Source organism: Lonchura striata, chromosome Z, assembly GCF_050655825.1.
Source record: "Lonchura striata isolate lonStrDom1 chromosome Z, ASM5065582v1, whole genome shotgun sequence".
Classification (NCBI taxonomy): Eukaryota; Metazoa; Chordata; class Aves; order Passeriformes; family Estrildidae; genus Lonchura; species Lonchura striata.
In genome coordinates, this window is record NC_140740.1 from 40,421,798 (window position 1) to 40,444,080 (window position 22,283).

The window sequence follows — 22,283 nt, forward strand, 5'->3', positions numbered from 1 at the left end:
TGCTGACTTGTTTTATTTTTTTTTTTTTTTGTTTATTTTTTTTACTCCAGTTTGCAATGATTTATTTTACTTTTTTCTTTATTTCTTTCTTTATTTTTAATTAATAATGTGAAAATAATCTCATAGAGGGCTCCCCTAACTCAGTACAGGGGAAAAAAAAGCACCTCATCTCCTTTCTGTTGGGAACTGGCTGTTCCCATCTTCCATGGAAATAAAAATGTAGGATGTGGCTCTAAGTTTTTGGTGACAGAAAGGTGATTTAAGCAGCAGTCTGCATTGTTACCACAATATTGTTATGAGGGTACTCTTTTTTCAGTTTTCCTTTTCTTCCCTCACTCTTAATGTCCTGCAGTACCTTCTGGTGAGCATTCCAGGGCAGTCTGATTGCCAGTGAGCTCCGTGCAGGGGCAGCTGTAACCTTTAATTACTCTTGGATTTCACAAACAAACCTCCGGTGTTAAGCCTCCTGCTAGAAGCTGATTCCGGCTGTGAGGCTCCTTGGACTTGTACCTGGTGGTTTTGGAGAGACTCCTTGTAGAGGGGAAGGGGGATATTTATAGCCCTGGTGCCACTTGCCAAGCTGGAGCTTGGGGACGCTGCCTGAACCCACCGCCATTTACTCGCTAGGATTCTACGTGCTGCTTGTTTGGGATGCCTTTGTCTGCATCCCAACACCTGCAGCAACAGTGAGCCCTATGGCCTCCTCCCAGGGCAGCAGGAAGAAATTCCCTCATGTGTTTGGAGAAACATGAAAATTGCCCTAAAATACTATTTCAGTAAATGCAGAGTGCTTTTAATTCTAAATATAACACCAGGGTAGCTCTTTTCTCTGCAAGAAGATGGTAGAAATGGGTGAAGGCAAACAAGGCAGGGAAGGTGACCTAAACCAAGCAGCCTGGGCACAATGCAAGTGACAGCACAGACTCAGGACTGGTCCCAAAGAGCAGAGCGGAGAAAGGTACCCTTTTCTGGGAGAAAGATGGAAAATTTTACAGCGTGGCTGTAAGGTGTGCCATGCCACTTGCCCTTACAAGCAGGGAATGGGCTGGTTTGATAGCCATGAAATCCCACCTGAGGCTGTCCATGGAGGACTGGGGTCCTGCACTTGCCCATAGCCATTTTCCCAGAGCATCTGTGGGGGCGGTAGGACTGTAGACAGGAAAGGATGCTCCAGGAAATAAACTGTGCTCAGTGAAATTTGATAAGGGGCCCAGCCTCTGGTCTAAGTTCTCTCTTTCCCCTTCTGGGATGTTAATGAACTCCTGGCATTGCTGGAAGAATGGGACAATGTAAAGATTGAATTTCTAGGCATTCTCACATTTTTTACCCACTGTATAATGTTCCCCACTCCATCCTTTGCAGTTTTATACAGTGTCATTGGAAAGCATAATCCTGTCCACATTTTTCTTTTTTTTTTTTCCCCTTTTTCAGTTTTCTCCTGGGTGGGATGGATATGGGTGCTCTTACCAAGGCCAGTGCCTCATTCCTGTAGTTGCATCTGAAGTCTTGAACAGGAGAGCCAAACTGCAAGCTGGAGAAATGACATCAGGAAGCTCTGGTCTCTGTAGCTTCTGATCCCAAGTAAAAAGGATGATGAAATGAGATATAATTAAGGGACTTTAATACCGATCTCTGGGGTAATTATTTTTATTTCAGGATTAATGTGATGATTAAAAATCCACTGCATTGATCTGCTAAAGTAGGTTAAATGCTGTGGTCTTCTGCTTAAATCCAGATCTGGCGCTTGCTTTTGTATTGACTCATCTTTCCAATGCTTGCCTTTCAGCTGAATTTTCCTTTGAATAAGATGCTCAGCTGAGGGCTGGCCTTTTTTTTTGTCAGCTCTTGTTTGGCCAGCAGGGAATAATCCTGGATTACATCAGGAAACTGCCATTAAAGTAAAAAAATGTTGAAATCTGTCTTCATCTCCCAGCCTGTATCATGGGAGAGATCAATAGGACAGTCCTTCCGTTTGGCAAGGGAAAAATATCAGAGCAATACTTTGCTATATACCAATAATCTCTTGGCAGGAAATTCACTAAATTCTGGGTGTTTTAACAGACTGACTTCTGCACAGGGAAACTGTCACCTGAAGAAGGGAATCTGCACCTTTAAAACTCCTTTTCTTCAGCTGAGTGAGGAGAACACATTTCCAAAACTATTAAAGACTCTCAACAAATATTACCCCAGGGCCTGCCAGAGGATAAATAAAAAATGGGAAAAAAATCATACAGCAAGAGTCAGCAAATCTTCCCATGCAGGCAGCCTGCATTATTTGAAAGCTTTGTCTCTTCTAAATGAGAATAAAATATCACTCTTATGTATGTGTGCCCTCTTACTAATATCAGAATCTCATTACTTGAGGTAAACCCATCATTTATGAATATCTTAGGCAGCTTTTATCCAACAGTTGCAAATCAATTCCCAGGCATTCTTACTTTTTTCCTTACCATATAAGATTATTTGTGATCAATTTCTGCACTGTATGGACTAAAGAAATAAGCCCAGAGAAAATAAACCTTAACTACACATTTAGTCTGTACCCTAAATTCATGTCATTCTTACAGCAGGGACAGCAGGAATTGGAATGGAGACATGGAGGCTACTTGTGGCCCAAGTTGGATTTTGTCCTAAATTGGGTTTTTTGTCCTAACTACAGCCAGCTCAGGTCAGTTGAGAGCTCCTGCCCCATCCTTGGCACAGCTCCTAATACCAAGTGAAAGTGTTAGCCATAACCTAGCCATTCCTATGTTAAAACTCTCCTTCCATTTAAACATCTGCCCCAAAAGGCGTAATTTGAAGGTCACCTAGTGAGTCATCTCTCTCTGGTAACATAGCTCTGTGCTTCCAGCTTTAACCAGAGGGAATTACTACCCCACAGAAATTACATGTATCCTATGAGTCATCTGGATGAATCCCTGACAAGGTGCTGGGCAGGTCTTGGGTTTGGGAGGCTTCTTCAGAGAGGAAACTTCAGAACAAAGCAAAGTCTTCAAACAACATAGAGCACCAAAAAAAAGTGTATTTACAGGATATGGGCATCACCTTAAAATGGCCAGATCCAGTTGAGCACAGCAGGAGAAGCTGACACTCTAGCCATGCTGCTCCCGCTACAGGGTGTTCCCAAGACCATACATGGGGTGCAGGCATCCATGTTGGCAATGGGGTGGAGGGGGCAGAACCAACAGGGAGTTGATGGATTAATTCAGCTGTCTCCAAATTCATGGGATCACAGAATCCCAGAATGTTTTGGGTTGGAAGGGACCTTAAACCTCATCCAGTCCCACCACTTGCCATAGGCAGGGACACCTTCCACTATCCCAGGTTGCTCCAAGCCCCATCCAGCCTGGCTTTGGACACTGCCGGGGATCCAAGGGCAGTCACAGCTTCTCTGGGCAATCTGTGCCACCACTCTCACAGGGAATAATTTCTAATAAAATCAACCCTAAATTTACCCTTTGTCAATTTGAGGCCATTGCCCCTTGTCCTGTCACTCCAGGCACATGTAAATAGTCTCTCTCCATATTTCTTGTTGGCTTCCTGCACATGCTGAAAGGCCACCCCAAAGCTTCTCTTTTCCAGGCTGAACAATCCCAGTGTTCTCAGCCTTTTCTCACAGCAGAGCTGCTCTATCCCTCTGATCATCCTGGTGGCTTCCTCTGGACTGGCTCCTACACGTTGGTATCCTGCCATCCAGAGGCTGGATGCAGTCACCCCATCCCACTTGTCACCCATTCCCCTTCCCACTGCTGCTGTTGCTTTAGGCAATTCTCCTGAATCCAAAATTTATTCCTTCTTCTACTTAAAGGTTTGAGGACTTTTAACCATTATTTTAATTTGCTTTTAAAGGAGAGGATCAAGTGGCTGAAGTTTTAGTACTAGAGTGTCAGGAAATGTTATTTCCTCTGTTGTGCTCCCTAGCAGTGCTCCCCATGGCCCTGATGCAGAAAGCCAGCAGGTTTATATCCCTGATCCCTCTATGCTGTATTTCTAGCACTGTTTTCTTTCACCTCTGCTGTTGAGATGGCAAAAAACCACCTGCTGGTCTGGTCTGTGTTAAAGTAATGATCATCCATTATTTCAGTGCAAATTGCATTATCCCAAGAGTGTCACTCCCTGATGTGTTACACCATGGTCTTCCTGACCTCATATCATGAGGATGGGTCACTACAGACTGGTCTTTGCCCACTTGCCCCTTTTATTTTGGCTGTGGCCACTCAGCGGCTCCTAGGCCAGAGTCTACAAGCCCACTCTGGTTGGTTTGAATCATGTTGGGCTGTAGGAACTCTCCAGAAAAATGTTTTGCCCTGGACTAGTGAGTAATAGGTATCTTGCTTACCAGCCAATAAGTGGCCATTGTCTTTACTGATTAATACAGAGACAATTAAATCCTGATCCTAATTCATGTAGTACCCAGTAGCAGCTTCCTTCAGTCTAACTTTGTTGTGTGAAGATCTAGGCCTGCTTCTGTCCATGAAAACAATTCTTGTGTATTTAGCTGAATATCTGGGTTAAATCCTCATTTTACACAGATCTTTGCCTCAGTATGACAAAGTAATGGTTGAGTTTTGCCAATGCCCATCATTCAACACCTTTTCATCCAAAATGATTTAACTGCTGTGACATTTCATTTAGAGAAGTACCATCAACATGTTTTATGATGTTTTGAAAAGAATTACATGCTTTACTCTTTGTGTGTGGTCAGGTACAACATGCAGCCTTGCCTCCATTTGTAAAATGCCAAACCCAGAGCCCTGTGTTCCCATTTTTGTTTGTGCTCCACTCATGTTCTCCACAGCCCCTCCCGTGCTCCCTTAACCACTGACCCCTGTGGCCCATGTTGCTGATCTGGTAACTAGGTCTTTTATTTTTGACCCAGCTGGAGTTTCCTGATCATTCTTACACTTGCTGATTTGTTTCAGGCATAATCACTGTGCAAAGCTTTGTATTTTCTTACTTCCACTGTGCTTCACTCTTACCCTTGATTGCTTTTTAATTTCATTCCTCAATTTTTAATTCAAGTGTATTCATTGCTCAGCAGTCCACGTCTCCCTCAGGGAAATTGTGGACTTAACCTCTCATTTCTTTGAGGCATGCTTGCCCTCTGTTGCTTGCATCCATTTTGCTTTTCCATCAGCCCTGCAGATAGTTGATGTCCTTTCATGTCCATTTTATTTAGTTGGGTTTATGCTTTAGTTCTCAGGGTGGCTGCTTTAAAAGCAGCCTCTGTCACTGGTATGGCGTTTTCTATCAGAACAAATACAGCTAAAGCTGGGCTTTTGAAGGCTGTAAATAATTTGAAAGGTTTGCCTAAGTGGTAGGAGAAAACTGTGCCATCCACTTCTGTGATGGAAAGAGAGAATATTTGCTACTCCTGTGCCTAGCACTGGGTACACATGAACTGACTGTGAATGCATTTTGCTCATTGTCTTCAGCATGAGCCCTTAGGGCAGTTTAGGGACACTTGACCTGATGCTGAATGTATTAGTACTGGAAACTTGAGATGCAGTGCAATTATTTTAGTCAGACCTCTTGTGGTCTGGTGAGATTTTGAACCCATGCTGCATTAGGCATCTACCATCTCAAATGTCAGAATTCACTGGTATCTTAAATAATTTGGGATTTCCTGTGAGTGTCTGTCCTCAGGGCTTGGTTGGTTTTGGTTTTGTTTTTTTTATTATTTTCTTGAAAACTACCTCCCTCACTATAATTTCATTCTGTTGTTGGTTTTGTGCTGCCCCATTACAAATAATGAGATTTCAATTATGAATAATTCTAGATGTGAATAATTATTACCAATAGGATTAATAAAGTTTATGTATTACTCCTTAGATATTTGTCTTCCAGCCACAGATGAGAAAAGGTAAGATTGTAAAGGTTTAGAAGGTACCCTTTGATGTTCTTGATGTCCTGATCAACATTAAATCCCGTTTAAGTGAACTATTTGAATGTGTTTATCCTTCCGGGGAAGTGATTTTAGGCTACGTTTTTTCAGATATTGCTTGTGAATGTCTGATGCCAGATTTGACCCAAATGTGAAATGTGCTACGTAAAACAAAATCTTTTTTCTGTATAATAAGGGTTATAATCCAGAAGCTTCCCACCTATGTTTCCAATTTTGCTTTTTGCACTAGTCAAAATATACTCCTCCACCATTTTAATACTATTGTTTCCCACTAACATAAAGAGCCAGACTTCTCTCTGGTATAATTCCATAAGGGCAAGAGTGTAATGAAAGCAGACGTGCTCTTGTCCGATATTGTTCATTCATATTTTGCTTTTTGTGGGGTCCATGCTATTTAATTAATTCCTTTTGCTCTGAGTATGCCATTCATTCTCTTCCACATATTTTCATACAATTTTCAAAACCTTTTAATAATTTTGTCCCTGTGAGATGGTAAGTGATGAGCTCAGTAATTACCCACTGTCAGTCTAGTTACAAATCTGTAGGTCACTGAGATGAAAGTTGATCTCTATTAAAGCACAGTGAGAAGATGTATTTGCTTCTATCAAGACTAAAACTTGCATTTTGCTAATTTCTCTGGAGAAGTAAGTATTTTTCTAAACTTGACTAGTCAGATTCAATGCTTCTTCCACTGAAAAATATGAATTTTTTAATCGACTGACATGAGAAGGAGAGCATATTGCTCAAGTACTTGAGTTGGCCACAGGAATGTTTTATTTATTTGTATCCTGCCTGTCAGGCTTATGGCCCTGGATTCTAGACTGAAAGAGGCCAGCACACACATGGTATTTTCCTGGCATTACATAGCACAGGTCAATTGGACCTGGACTGCTGTACGCAGATTTATATTTCTTTCTTTTCCCTGTGCTGCATCTTTTAACTTGTTGGGCCTTGTGTGCTTATTTCAAAATGGATTGGGATGTTTAAAGTGGTATTTAACTATTCAAATAAGCATTTACCTTGTTCATGTCATCTGGCTTCATGGTCTTCAGGGACTAAGTCTGGCCCTTTTGTCAGGGAAGAGGTTTTGAACACAGGTTGGTCTGACTGGGCACTACTGGGGTGGGTTTGATCTCAGTGTCTCGCTGTTCTCTGGTGGTAACTTTAGTCCTTTACTCCTTTTGGACCCCTCTCATACCTTTTCAAGTGCAGTGTAAATAATCTGGCTTTTTCTGGCAGGTTCACAAATGAAAAGGGATCCTTGGTTTTGCTCCAAAACTGCTGTCTCTGCCAGCTGCTGGGCTTCTCTTCACCTATGCAGCAGTCTGTCACACTGGAGACTCCTGATATTCCCCTCACCCAAGCTCCTCTAACTCCCTGATCCATTTTAGTGAGTGTTTCCAATCACTCTCATCTGCAAGTCACTCATGCATACCATGGTTTTAGTTTTATTTTCCATACACCCTGTGGACTCAGTGAGTCATAGTTTCTTTTTTTTTTGTTTCTTTTTTTTTTTTTTTTTTTTTTTCAGAAAGAAGGAACTGAATCTCTGGCAAGATTAACCATCTGACTTTCCAACACCTCTGTGACACACAACCCTGTTAATAGGCTAAGGGCATCACTTTCCATTTTTAAAGAGAGCAGAGTGATCATTTAACACTAAGTCTTCAGTTCCTCTTCCTGAAGGGCACAAGAATTACAAAACAGGGAAACTGAGGTACAGTGAAAGAGGTTTTCCAGTGACTTTAGGAAGCCCTTACATGGCCTGGGCTGTTGGTCATCAGAACAGGAACTGGATATATCTTCTATATCTGAGAGGTAACAGGGAAGTGCATCACAATGACCAGGCCTGCAGAAACAGGATTATAAAATTACTCATAATATATATGGAATTAATGAATATACTATTTGCTTACAACTTCAATTGTAGCCAGAGCCACAAAACCTGGATTTCCTGTTACCTCCTAATGGCCTCTTTGTTAGGGAGAGTGCATATGGAGAAGGGATATGAGAACTGCTGGAAAGCAAGAGCAGGAGAAGTGATGACAAATAACAGAGGGAGCTCAGAAAGACAAATAATTTGCCTTGTTCTTGGGGACATCCACATCTTCCTTCCCTTCCTCTGCTTCTCCTTTCTTGCCCATCTGTGTAGGCCAGCAAGCTGAGTCAGGTTTTGGCTTAGCTTTACTGTTATAAAATAACATTCATTTCTATCTGGTTTTGCTTGGGCTTGGATTTAGCCTGCCTGTGGTAGATGCCAAATGAGAATAGCTGTAGCTGTCACTTTTTAAAGATGAGTGGAAGTTGCTTGCTGCCTGGGATTAAATGGGATGAACTGGTGGTATCTGGGGAATAGACTGTGGCTGGAGTGGCAGGTGATGCCCCTGCTGCCACTCAGTCCCTGTCACCCAGAGGTGCTGATCGCTGTGTCACTCAGCCACCTGCACCAAACTGCTCTTGTGCCTGGGAAGCACATGGATCTCTCCTGAACAGGTTCTGCTGCATACACAGTCATGGCCCACTCTCTGGGTAGAGCGCAGACATGACCTCCAGCTGTGCTTGAAGACTTTCGTGTCTCCTTTTAGCAGCTCACTTTTATAAGCCCTGCCTTCTGGTCTGAAGTGAATTTTCACCTTTCCTTTTCAGAAGGCAATAGGCACTGCTGAGGGGGGAATCTCAGTGTGACAGCAGCATGGGCGCAAAGCTTCTCTCTGCAATTCATCTGCTTGCTCATTCTTGCCCTGTACTTCAAAATCCTCATAATTATCTGATATCCTCTGCTATTAAAACCTCTGCATGTGTAGGAGTTGTTTTTTGTTTGGATTGCAGCAACACACTTTCAGTCTTTGCTTCCTGCTGCTTCCTGACAGACACTTTTGAACAAGACCTTCAGAGTCACTGCTGCTTTGCTAATTTTCTGGCTTTTCACCCCCTCCTATTTCTACTTTACACCAATGTTTATTTGACCACACACTGATTCAACACTTACAGTTGCCAATTAAGATCAAAATATTGCTTTGACATTTACCTGAAACTCAAGGTCTCTGTTGCTAAGACATCCAACTTCACCAAGCTTCTCCAACGCAAGGCAGAGCATTGCTCATACTTTTATTTATTATGGATAAGTCGTGTGATTAATGGTATCCATAAATGACGTATATCTTCCTTGATGAATAATTTGCTTACATTCATGGCAAAATGAAGCATCTCTGCACTGAGAGTTTCTGGTTATTACACCTTTTATGAATTCTTTCCTTGCCATCATCAGCATCACACACTGGGGACACATACTGATTTTAGAAGTTGTTTTATTAGGGCAAATTGAGCAAATGGCAATGTTCCACTTGGCAATCATTGACAATGATTCCAGGCTTAGAATTAGTTTTTCTTTATTTTATTTTTCTTTTTAAATTTTTTTTTCTTTTTTCCTTTTTTTTTGTTTGAACTGTTTGACATAAGCTATGTAAATTACATAGCAGACCTTGATGTCTGCTTTCCTTACCTTCTTTTAATCTTTCCTTACCCTCCCTTTTGCTCTGTTATTTTTTCTCTTCCTTTTCTGTGCTTCTGTCCTCTGTCTGCTTTTATATTGCAATTCTGATTCACAGAACCTTAATTTGTTTACCTGTTTAAATGCAGTGACTGCTGAGAGTGAGCATGGTAGAATTTGACTGAAATAGAATGCCAAAGAAATACATTTATGAAGGGGTTCAAGTTTCTTTTCTGTTTTCTCAGGCTGTTTGCACATTTGACCAGATAATTTTTTATGGATGCTTACAACTTAAACCTGAGAGGATTAGAAAATTTTGTATTTCAAAAATTAAATTCTCCCAACTCAAGGCTGATTGGAATAAATGGTTAAGCTTTCAGTAATCCTGTTAGAAAAATAATTAAATCAGTGTTTTTAAATGTCTCATCCTTGGTTTCTACTCAGTTCTAATACTACAAACCATTATTTATGGAAGTAGTTCTTACTGTGAGAAAGAGATTTATTGTATGACCTCTGCAAAAAATGAAAAGCAGCAGCTTGGTCTCAGTTTTGTAGACTCAGTGAGACACACAGCTCTATGAGCTGTGCAAAATTTCTTTGGTGGGATGTTTTGTGTATTTATAAGTGTGTATTCTCTTAATCCCTGGCGTACCTGTTGGAAGAAGAGCTGTGTATGGTCTGTCTGGTTCAGGGCTGGACATTTAATTTTAATGTGACCCTAAGATCAGCTCTCAGCTCTGTACTTTGTCCTTAACCACAGAGAAGTGTCATACCCAGATCCCTCACTGGATATTTTTGTACCTCAATTAGATCCCCACCCTGCCACTTCAAAGCTAAGTATATCAAGATAGTCATCATAAGACATATCTGCCATTCCTCAGGGTTAGTCTTGCAATCTCCCCTTGGATCTTACCCTAAATGTGAATGTGCTTTACACTTGGTGCCTCTGCTGCAGTGCACACCCTTCCCCAAAAACAGCTTGATGAAAGGGGGGCATTAAAGAGTGATTTTACAATTTGTTTTCCTAGATGGACAGATTCACCCCCCTTCACCTTGGAACATTTACTTAGATTTCCTTTCAGCTGTTACATACAGAGTAAAGACATAGACAGGGAAAGGACTTTACTGCATGTTTTAATTCTTCATTTAATCTGCCTGAATATTGGCTATGCTGTAGGAGAATTCACCTTTGGAAGACACACCAACACCAGACATTTATCTGGATTAATGCTCTCTATTTCAGTTTGCAAATATCGAAGTCCCAAATAGAGAATTCAAATCCTATTAAAAGGCGCAATCCCAACTTGGTTTTTCCACACTTCTCTCCCAATGTATCATTCAGTGATGTGTTTAACAATTAAAAGATTCTTTTAAGGCCATATACTTAAATGTCTTTTAGAAAGATATATATTTGAAGAAACTGTGTTTCTATAGCAGTTACAGTGTGGCAAAAAATGTGTAAGACTGTGGTATATGGAAGAGAACCACAAGCATTTATTTCAACAAGCCTCAAAGTGACAGTGTGCAAGTAATTTTCTTATGTTGTCTTCACACTGATATTCATAAATATTCATAAATTTTACCTTCAGGTCAGCTGATTAAAAATTGCCAGAGAAACACACAAGTTATGGGGCTGCCTGATAATCTAGAGCACTGCATCACTCAATGGCCATTATAGCATAACATATACTCACTTTGATATGAATCATGGAATCACAGGGCAGTTTGGGCAGGAAAGTTAATCTCATCCAGCAACTCCCCCTGCCATGGGCAGGGACAACTTCCACTAGCCAAGGCAGCTTCAAGCCCTGTCCAGCCTGTCCTTGCACACTGCCAGGGATCCAGGGGCATCCACAGCTGCTCTGGGCACCCTGTGCCAGGGCCTGCCCACCCTCCCAGCCAGCAATTCCTTCCCAATATCCCATCTGTCCCTGCCCTCTGGCAGTAGACGCCATTCCCTGTGTCCTGTCCCTCCCTGCCTTGTCCCCAGTCCCTCTGCAGCTCTCCTGGAGCCCCTTGAGGCCCTGGCAGGGGCTCTGAGCTCTCCCTGGAGCCTTCTCTTGTGCAGGTGAACAGCTCCAGCTCTGCCAGGCTGGCTCCAGAGCAGAGGGGCTCCAGCCCTGGCAGCTGCTCCGTGGCCTCCTCTGGATGGGCTCCAGCAGCTCCACATCCTTGTGCTGTTGGAGCCAGGGCTGGGGCAGCTCTGCAGGTGGGGTCTCAGCTGAGCTCAGGGGCAGAGGGGCAGAATCCCCCCTGCCCTGCTGCCCACGCTGGGGAATCAGCCCAGGGCAGGGGGGGTTCAGGCTGGGGTGGGTCCAGCTCTCACCCACAGCACCCCCAGGTCCTTCTCCCAGGGCTGCTCCCTCTGCTCATCCCCAGCCTGGGTTGATCCTGGGTGCTGCCCTGGACCAGGTACAGGTTTTGCACTTGGCCTTGTCAAACCTCACAAGATTCCCCTAGGCATATTTTAACATCCCATGTTGTTCCTTCTTAATTCCCTGTGCTGATAATTGATGCCAATTAGACTAAAGGATGGATGTGGCCATAGAGATTCACCAGCCCTTGTCATAAGCCTGGTGACCAGCAAAACTATCAGAGTCTTGGATGCCCTTTGTTTTGGACAAAGTGCGCTGGCAGATTGCTTCCTGGCTGTCCCCACACAGCCCAACTGGGAAGTTAACTTTCAGTATTGGCAGGACCAAATGTTCACAACTCAGCTTGCCAGACTTCTGAAATAATGAAATTGGGTTAAAGAGAAGTTTAAAAATAACAATCTACAAGATCCCTTTTTGTTGGCTTCTGAGATAAGGGAAGGGTTTTGGCTTGTGTTTTCAAATATTTCCCCAGCATTTTTAAACTTCTACCCTGCTATTGGTGTAATTTCCAGAAGACTGCAGTCATCATTGGGGTTGGAACAAATCTGTAAAAGTCTGGAAAACAGGGACTTGTGATGATTGTGTTTATGCATTGGCTTTAAAAAATGCCATCTTACCAAATAGGCAAAATAAGCACTGCATTATGACTTTAGAGACATCATCAAATGACATATCCTTTGCTAGCAGAGCCAGCGAATCAGAGGAAGGACCCAGTGCCCACCACATCTAGCAACTGCTGTAGATGTAAAACTGAAGTTTGGAGCTTTTACTACATCAGCCCCATGATTTCCCATGTCTCCAGCTTTTTGCCCTTATGTTTATTTTTACCTCCTCATACATGTGTGTTGTTTATGAGCACAGATAATTACAGGCCTTCAAATGGAGAGTCTGGTATTATTTTCATCCAAGGACTTGCAGAGTCTGTGGGAAGTAAAAATTATTTTGTTTACCCTAGTAAGGTCATATCTTCTTGTTCTTGGTATCTTTTAATTGTTTTTGATGAATGTGTCATGGTCACATTTTTATGTTAATAAATAAGATGTGAGAACTCATGCTGATAGACTTAACCTAATGAATTATATCAAATATCAACTGCCTCGTTTTCTTGCTAGAGGGCTGCAGTTTAGCTGGCAGAATGGAGAGGAATTGGCAAATTGGACCGGCACCTTTAATTTCACGGATGAAGGAGCAGTGAAGAGTGGCAGTGACACAGGCACCAGGTACCAACACCCGAGGGAATGGCTGTAGAGATCTCTCTCTCCTTGTATGAACCACAAATGTGAACACAGGCTGTATGAAAAATGAGATCTGCAGTGTGCTTTGGCAGCTTGGCACTGCTCCCCATAGTACAGAAGATGTCAGGGATGTCCAAGCACTGTGCTGTTTTCCCCTTTGCAAGCCTTGGGGACATTTTGGACTATGCCCTAAGCATCCATGAAGTCTGCAGGAGGGTGGCTTCTATGTCCTGACCTCTCCTATTTCCCTATCAATGCTGTATGTCAAGGTGTGGCAGTATGGGAGAATGGGACTTTGGCAGAGAATGTCCCAACATTACAGCATTGGTGCACACAGAGCACACTGGGGAATCTGGTCCTTGGAATAAAACATATATTCCATGAAAACATAGTGTGACTTGAATTCTTTTCAGGGCCTAGCAGGGTAAAAGTGTTCTGTCAAGATAAGACTTTATTTACAGTACTTGGCAACATGAGAAGCACTGATGTGCTGCTGCACTCTGTACTTCCTAGTTTGACATGGGCTCAGGTGTCTGCAGGGTCATGTGCAGACTCAGAAGACTGGCAGCAGTTGTGCCTAAAGAACTCCACATCTATGCCAGGCTATCTGCACAAATCCAGGCATGGGTGTAGGGTGGATATTTGGGCTCTCTTCCTGGAACACCAGTTTCAGGAGTTAAAACTCCTGAGTCATGTGTAGCATCAAGTTCAATAAGCAGCAGGGAAATCTTATAAAGAGCTGGAAAATAAAGAAAAAACTAAAAACAATTTAAAGAACCTTACAGTTAGTACTTGTGTATAAACAAAACTCTGGGTAAATTGCCCATTTTATTTTAAATAACATATTTTTGTAACCATACACCACTGCAGCTGTGCAGCTGATAGTACTTCAAAGGCAAGCAGAAGTTGCAGAGTCTAACCTGCCAGAAATCATCCTGTCACTGAACCACAGCAATACTGCAGTTCCTGTTCAGGTTCTTGCTGTAATGTGATCCTGTACAAGTGCTGCCTGCTGCTCTGCTGGTTGGTCTTGTAAAGGTTCTTTATGAGAGCAACCAACCTCCACTGCAGTTTTTCACTTAGAGCAGGAGAAAAAAGGGTTCATGTGTATATATGTTGGTGTGTGTATCTATCTGTCTTCTACTCTTGTTGCCTTTTCAGTATCTGCATACATAGTCTGTATTTACAAAGTCTTCAGTTTAGACACTTGGCATATAAAAGAACTCACTATGACACAAAGACACATATCATCTTGAGGGCATGAGAAAACAAACAAATACAGATTTCTTGTCTGGACACCTTTGACAGAGACAATTGAACCATCATTGATTTGATGTCTGGGAACCAAAACCCTTGAATACAAAAGACACAGTCAGAGGGGCTGAACCACAGTGCTGCTCTCAGTCTCTTCAGGCTCTTCAAAGACAGAGAGGTTCAAGGTGCAAGTGGTTTTTACACAAACGAACTGCACAAGCTAGATATAAACTGGAAAATGTTAGTATATCAATGAAGGAAAAAAGTGTATTTCAAAGTCTGTGCTATGTGATATGTCAGTGACTCTGTCTCCACTGCCCAGGCTCCCCAGGGAATGGGCACGGCCCCGAGGCTGCCAGAGCTCCAGGAGCATTTGGACAGCACTGTCAGGGATGCCCAGGGTGGGATTGCTGGGGTGTCTGTGCAGGACAGGAGCTGGACTGGATGATCCTCGTGGGTCTCTTCCATCTCAGGACATTCTGTGGTTCTGTGTTACTGACAGTGAAGCTGGTAGCTTTTCAGTCCGGGATAAGTCTAGCTGCAACATATTTCACACCTATGTGCATTATGGATATTATTTATCCTTCTGTTTACTGTATGAAACCTGGGAATATAGAAAAATAAAAAAAAGTACTGTGAAAATAAAAAAAAGTACTGTGTGGAGATGATACTGTGTGGTGATTACTGCAGAGCTGTGTCAAAATTGTTTACTATTTACATTTGATCACCTTTCTGACTGTGTTGTCAGCAGACATCTCCTGAGAGTCTTAATCTGACACTCAACTTTAGGCTGGTGATATAAAATGAAAACAAGTCTTTCTCTAATGAATAATTATTTCCACTGAATGGAAAAATTGCAGGCTATATTTCACAGAACTGATTTTATTTGTATATATTTACAGGACTCCAGAGAGATGTCTGAAGTGCACAAAACTAATTGTATATCAGCATAAGCACACAGAATACCTTTCACTGTATAGCTCTGCAGTTTGCTGTGCCATCACCTTCTTGTAAAAGGTTTGGTCTTTAAAGATATTAATTGAAATAGATAAAAATATGATTTCCATTGGCTTCTACCGTTTATATATATATATATAGAGAGAGACATGTTTATTCATGCATATGTGGTATCAGCTTGAACATATTCTAGAACTACTCTTTATCTTTTAATTACATAACTTAATACAGGGTGTAGAGATGCTGACAACTCATCCTGTAGGAGTGAAGTTTTAGATGAAAATGAAGGACTTCCAAAGCAAAACCATGCTGAAAGAATGAGTGCATTGGAATTGCAAGTTACCAAACTTCATGAGAATAGTGGCCTTAGAGAAACCAATGAACAATGAAGATTAAACACAACATGAAAATGATCAAGTAAGAAAGAGGTTAATATTATTGTGTTATGTGATTTCAGTTAACACTGGGTCACTCCTTAGATAGAATGACACAATAGTTTGGAAGGGACCTTAAAGCTCATCCAGTGTCAGCTCCATGCCATGGGCAGGGACAACTTCCACTATCCCAGGTGGCTCTAAGCCCTGTCCGGCCTGGTCCTGGACACTTCCAGGGATCCAGGGGCAGCCACAGCTGCTCTGGGCACCCTGTGCCAGGGCCTGCCCACCCTCCCAGCCAGCAATTCCTTCCCAATATCCCATCTGTCCCTGCCCTCTGGCAGTGGAAGCCATTCCCTGTGTCCTGTCCCTCCCTGCCTTGTCCCCAGTCCCTCTGCAGCTCTCCTGGAGCCCCTTGAGGCCCTGGCAGGGGCTCTGAGCTCTCCCTGGAGCCTTCTCTTGTGCAGGTGAACAGCCCCAGCTCTGCCAGGCTGGCTCCAGAGCAGAGGGGCTCCAGCCCTCTGAAGGCTGAGGTCTGAAATCAAACACACTTCTCCCACAGAGCCCTGCTCTGACAGCTCTGGTGTGCTGAGGTAACTCAGCTAACCCAGGTTTTCACCACAGTGCTTAAGACAATTCTTCAGAATGTGTAGAAGCAGCCCATGGAAATAAAATCCCGTGTCATGTATGTGGTGAGTGATCCATTAAGAGTGTGGATCCCCTTTGTGTCACCTAACACTGCTCTGGGAAGACACTTGATCCCAATTTGCTGGGCCTTTTTGGGCACTACAGCCTTCACTTTGATTCAGATCATGTTGCTGAAGGCCTTCTAGGTAGCAAGGAAACTGATTACTAGCAAGAAGTACAAGTGAAGCACAGGAGCTCCCCAAAAGCCATAGGGATTTCAACCAAAAGAGGACTACCCACACAGTTGCAATAACAACCAGTTGTTTAACATTGGCTTATTTTTGATTCTTGTGCATCACCCATTACTCATATTTCTATCTTTTGCATTTTACTTTGTGCTAAGCATTGTTAAACCTTACAGCATCCTTATGGAGAATCAGTTAAAGGGTTTTGTCTAGTGCTGGTTATGACAAGTGATAGATACAGCTCCTTCCCAGAGCCCTGATTCTTCTGCTCTCCTTTTAATATGTTTTGCAATTTACTGGGATTGTGAGTCATCATGCTTAAATAATTTTTCACTGGCAAGAATCTGCCTTAATGACAGGATGACTTATCTGCCATATGAGTTGGTTTATGGTGTTCTCTTCAGTCTACTGGAGCTGCAGATAAGGTTCAATGTAGAGTTTTGTGATGAGACCACAGAAGCCTTTGGTGGGTGAGAGGAGATCATAGTTTAGGCCTGTCAATTTGTGCACTGAATTCTCTAGTATAAAAAATCTGAAGCTTTTTCCCTATTGGCTACAAAATAAAAAGTAGAATCAAACTGATTTATCAAATACATGTTTTACAAGAGTAAATGTAAGGGCTTAGGATTTTGCTTAAGTCATATTGCTGAGTTCCTCATACAAGAATCCTAAAATCTAAAAATAAGAAAAAAAAAGGCAGTTTCTTGAAATAAGCTAAAATGTGGGTTTTAAGATGTCATTGGTGTATAAGGGTTGTCATGAATTTTGCTATTATCTTCTAGGTGGGTGGTCATATGGATAACAACATCAGCAGATTATTTCAGTCAGAGTGAATGGGAAAGGGCTGGATTAAAACATCCAAGCAGCAGTTTATTAAAAATCTGAGAGTTTTGAAATGAAATTAGGAAAATAGGGCTTCCTGCAGTATACTCCACTGCTGCTTGTCTGGAGACAGCACTGGTTTGATACAGCAAAAGTCAAGAAGCACCAACATGTCCCTGAAACTCAAATTCAACGTAGCCTCCAATAAATCATTCACATACTGCAAAGTGGGAAAACCTCTAACTGAAGAGTCAGTTAGAGTTCAGTCTCAAGTGTCAGTCTGGTTCAGAGAGGACCTGGGAAGTACAGGGGGTGGTGGTGCTGATGGACTGCAAGGTGGGCTGATCTCCAGGGAGAAGCAGGAGGCAGCCTGGGCTTTGCTGTACCATTTAGGGCTTTTTCTGCTGGAGCTCCTGCTGCTACACCCATGACTGCTGCAGTGGAGCTGTGTTTTGCAACTTACTCTGGTGCTGTGCTAGGCTGAAACCGTGGGGAGGCTTGTGTCCCAAACCAGTGGACAGATGGGAAGGGAACAGTGTGTCTTTGGCAGGAGTGGATATTTAGTCAATTCACATTGCTAATGAGGTAATGAGCAGCAGAGCCAAGCAATTCCATGTGATGTGTGTGTGGAGACTTGGAGATGGGAGATCATAATAAGAATGGCAGTGAAGAGCCAGTGACAGTTTGCCAGAAGCTTCCATAGTTGTGATGAAAAATATATCCTCAGGGCATCACAACCATCATCTTGACTGCACAGATATGTAAGATACCTGTGGAATCATGGGACCAGGTAAAAAAAATCCAGAAAAGGAGCACTTCTGAGGAAAAAAATTTGTGCACATTCCACTTTATTGCGGATGTTCAGTGAGCTATCCATGAGCAGCCTTCAAAGGACAGCAATATAAAAGCCAGTCCTCTGAAGAAGAAGATCAAATTTAGGAATTTAGGACTGATCCATGGAAGTAGTTTTGGTTTTTTTGAAATCAAAAATTTTAACTTGGAAAACCGGCACAATATCTTGATCCTTGTCTTGATGGATGGACCCATCTAACACCATCTATTATCAAATCCCAGAAAAGCTTATAACTCTGTAAGACCAAACATACTAAATAACTTAAGTGAATGATCCGTGGGTTCATGAATCAATAGCTTTTAATATCAGCTACCAGAATCTCTTGGAAAACTTGAGCCCCTGTACAAGAATTCTAAACCCTGAATTTTTAGTTACTCTGATTCTTCTAGAAAGACAGCCAATCTTGAACTTAAGATGCCATTTCTATCTTTAGCTTCCAGGCATTGAATACTGTTTTTCCTTACTATACTGTACTGAAAACCTTCCTGCCACCAGTAATGCTTCCTGGTGCAGTATCTCCTTATTCAGTCACCGTATGTTTAGATTGAGCTTCACACACCTCTCATAATATTTCAGAATCCAGAAAATTTCTGCAGGTCCTTTTGTAACTCTCACCAGTGTCTCAAACCTCTGAAGATGAAATGTCAGAAGTGCATGCAGTGATTCAGCAGAGCTATTACTACATGGTGCATACAGAGATGACCATTTTCTCTTGCTTATATTTTAATTTTTTTACATGACACAGCCCATAGTGGCATATTTTGCTCCCACCTACAGACACATACTAAAAGTTCATGATCAGTTAGACATCTAATGCATCTACTAGCATTAGAGAAGATGAAGATGCTACAAGATTTAAACCAATTATTGCCAGTGACATTGTCATCAGCACATGGTAGACAGGAGGGATGTGAACTGTCTTTTTAATATTTGCTGTCCCCAAGAATGAGATGATCAAATAGTTTTCTCAAGCTGTAGGAAACATTCAAGCTTTGTAAAAGAAGTCTGTTGCTTCTCTAGTCTCCTCTGTTGAGCCCACAGCTCTTCCTCTCTCAGTTCAACCTCTCAAGCACCATCCTGTTGTGGACAAGTCGATTCAGGCTCTCAAACAGCAGAAACAGCACAAGCAGCAAAGTGATTTTTCTTTTTTTTTTTTTTGTGCCACAGTCTTGGTGAAGTTTAAATTAGTCTAAGATCATCAAAGATTCCTGCTTCCCTTGCCACATCTACATCAGCTTCTTTACCTGCTGAACAGGTAAAGAGGCTTCCGAATGGGACAAAATAATCTTGGAAGGACAGACCATACAAAGTGTTAGGATGGTTTTCTTAAGGGAGAAGAACCCCTGAACTGATGTAAATCCCTTAAACATTTTGACCAAATCTTGTGGGTTTTGATGTTGTCACATAGAAGCTTTAAGAGAAGCAAAGAGCAGAGGGATTTGGTCTCTCACAATGGGCCCTGACGAAGTCAACACCTACTGAGTTTCTATTCCGGATCGATTGTTCAGGGCCTCTAGAGCTGTGATAGGCTCCACCACAGCAGTGTTTTTGCTTCAGGGACCTGAAGATTCCATGCAGGCCTTGCCAGATGATGTGAGTCCCCTGTGCTTTGGGGAATGTGCTCTGGCACATTTGGAAACTTCCTGAGTAAGGAAGGTGAATCTCGACCTGAGGCTGGCCATGGATCTGCCCATACTGATGAGTGCAGGCACTGCTAATTGGACAGCACTCTTAATAAGCATTTAGTAGAAGCCTGCAGGGCTTGGTTCATTTATTCTCATTTCTTAGTCACTGGATAATGTATATTTTTGGAAAGATCTTTGTTTTTCCTGCAGGGTAGGTGGAATCCTTCCTGCGATGCTCTGCGGTCTTGCCGCAGCCTTGCTGCAAACAGCGTCAAGAACTGGCACCTCAGGAACAAGCAGAATGAATAGGAAGGCAGCTTCAGAAAATGATCCTGCTTAAAAGATGCCTGACCACTGCAGTAAATTATACTTTTAAACATTTGTTCAATACATCAGACAAATCAGTGTCTCAACCCAAGCATCACTTGAAGGCAGGATTGAAGTCTCAGGCTTTTTAATTTGTGTAGTGTGATCAAGAAAAGCTTACTTCTGATCAAAGCAGGAGAAGCCCAACTGCAGATGATCAAAGATCTGTGTTAGCTGATGTAGTGAGAAACCAAATGTGTCTCTCACTAGCAAGCTCAGTAGGCAGCTCAGCTGGAGGTGAGGTTGCAATGGGGGATGTGAAGGTTAGAAAAGAAGACAGTTTCAGTCAGTCAAAAATGGAAAATTACAGCATGAATAGCATCTAATTTCTGGGTAGTGAGTGCAGTGAGCTGTAAAAAACCAGTGCCCTCTGAGCACTTGCAGCTTGTGTGGTGTTCAGGCACAGAATTTTATCGTGGAAAAATCTTGTAGGTTTGAAAGCTACGATTGACATGAGTGGACATAGAGCAGTGAGTGGTGCGTAGTGCCCAGTGCCCTGGGAAAGCATAATCCTACATGCAACTGAGCTGTTTGTTGTAATTCATTTGCAGTTGCATTCTTAAGGTAAAGAGTAATGAATTCTTGTATTGGTTTTCCTATAGACTTGTGACCTTTAAAGGGATAGAAGTTATTTATGTTTCATCAGGGGAAGTGGAAAAATGCAGGGAGAGGACATTATGGCAGTGAGAGATCAACTCTATTTTATGGAAAATAAAACTTGAATGTCATTCTTGTAAAGCCAAAACACAGACCTTTTCTGCAGCAAAAGGAGTAAGTAGTATAGTCAGATTTGTCACTTTTCGCTAATCCAGAACATAAATCAAAATAAGCTGTACTACATCCTTGTTTCTTAGCTGGAGATCAGACTGAGGAGAATGATTGAAGGACAGTTCCCATTTGTGCTAATTAAACTTTCTGACAAGCAAATGCATCGTTGTTCACAAGGAACTACATGTTTTAGAGCGGGAGTTAATAGGCAGGAAGAGCTCTCAGAGACCAGGGAGTGGGTGAGACTGATGTTTCCTCTGGGAAAGTGTGGGGGTCTGATCACCAAACACTCCCACAGGACCAGACCCTTGCAAGATGAGGACGTGGGTTTAAAGGACATCTCTGGAAGCTGAGGGAACCCAAGCTCATTGTGCTAGGGCCTGGTGTTTTGCAAAAGCTGTATTCTAGGAAAGCACAGTGTGAAGCACTTCTGTGGGAAGAGGTTGTCCAGTGCTCCAGGGAACAGCCTCTGCTAATATCTGCAGCAGGAAGAATCACTGTGAAGGAAATAAAATAGCATGAACACTCCTGGGAGAAAGAGAGAAACCCTTTTTTCCTGAGTTTATTGACCAGCCACTGTCTTGAAAAATTCCTAATGCTGTTGCAGCACCATTCATGCAGCCGATGTGCAGCAGCATCTGTAGCAGTACGTGTAAGGAAGGTTCAGTGGCTGGCTGTGAGGTTCTGCTGCAGTGAGGTTCAGGCTGATGACGGACAGCTCAAAGGATGTTTATTCAATAGCTTGGGATCACTGAGCTCACTTCAGTCTAACTGACTCCATGGCCAGCAGCATTTTCTCCTCTCTCTGTGCAGAATAACACTGCCATTGGTGTCCCCTGCCTTTGCTGCACATGTCCCAACAGCAATGTGCCATCCAGCCCATCCCATCGATCCTCCCTCTGCAGTTCCATGGGTTAGTAAATGGTGAATTCAATGCTCCCAGTGGCTCTGTTGGGAAAGCTGAAGCTGTTGTGAGAGTTAGACTTGCAGGACAGTCCTGTGCTTTTTCAATCTATGGGCTCATGGAATAGCTCTGCTAGAAATGCAGTGTTATGTCATGGATTGATTTCCTTTCAGATCCAGAAGTGGTTTATTTTTGACCCAATCCTTTCCTCCTTAACCTTCTTCTGCTGTGGTAACACATCCTTTTTCATTTCTGTTTTTAGTTTGTGGATTGAGTAAACAGGCAATGATCAAAGGGAATGGCTGGGGCACAGGAAATTTCATCTCCATTTCACAGAATGACATCTTTGACTCCAATGCCACAGGCTGAAGGCAGCTTTCCTGTGCTATGATGTTCCCACGTGACAGCATGTGCCGTTCAACATCTGAGCTGCTGCTCTCTAACCTAGCAGTGCAGCCAGAAGTGCACAGGAAAGATAAAAAT

The 22,283-nt window shown here is 42.6% G+C and overlaps 1 protein-coding gene across 4 annotated transcripts in view; it reads left to right on the forward strand.

Annotated features, from left to right (window-relative positions):
* The window catches only part of ST8SIA5 (ST8 alpha-N-acetyl-neuraminide alpha-2,8-sialyltransferase 5), a 68,872-nt gene that overhangs the window by 24,381 nt on the left and 22,208 nt on the right, over nucleotides 1-22,283 (forward strand). For 2 of the 4 annotated variants that reach the window (XM_021538898.4, XM_021538899.3), the window contains exon 3: nucleotides 12,883-12,990. The exons of the other annotated variants lie outside the window; for them this stretch is intronic. In XM_021538898.4, the coding sequence (XP_021394573.1) occupies nucleotides 12,883-12,990 (108 nt within the window). The remainder of the gene's footprint in view (nucleotides 1-12,882; nucleotides 12,991-22,283) is intronic. 4 annotated transcript variants of the gene reach the window in all.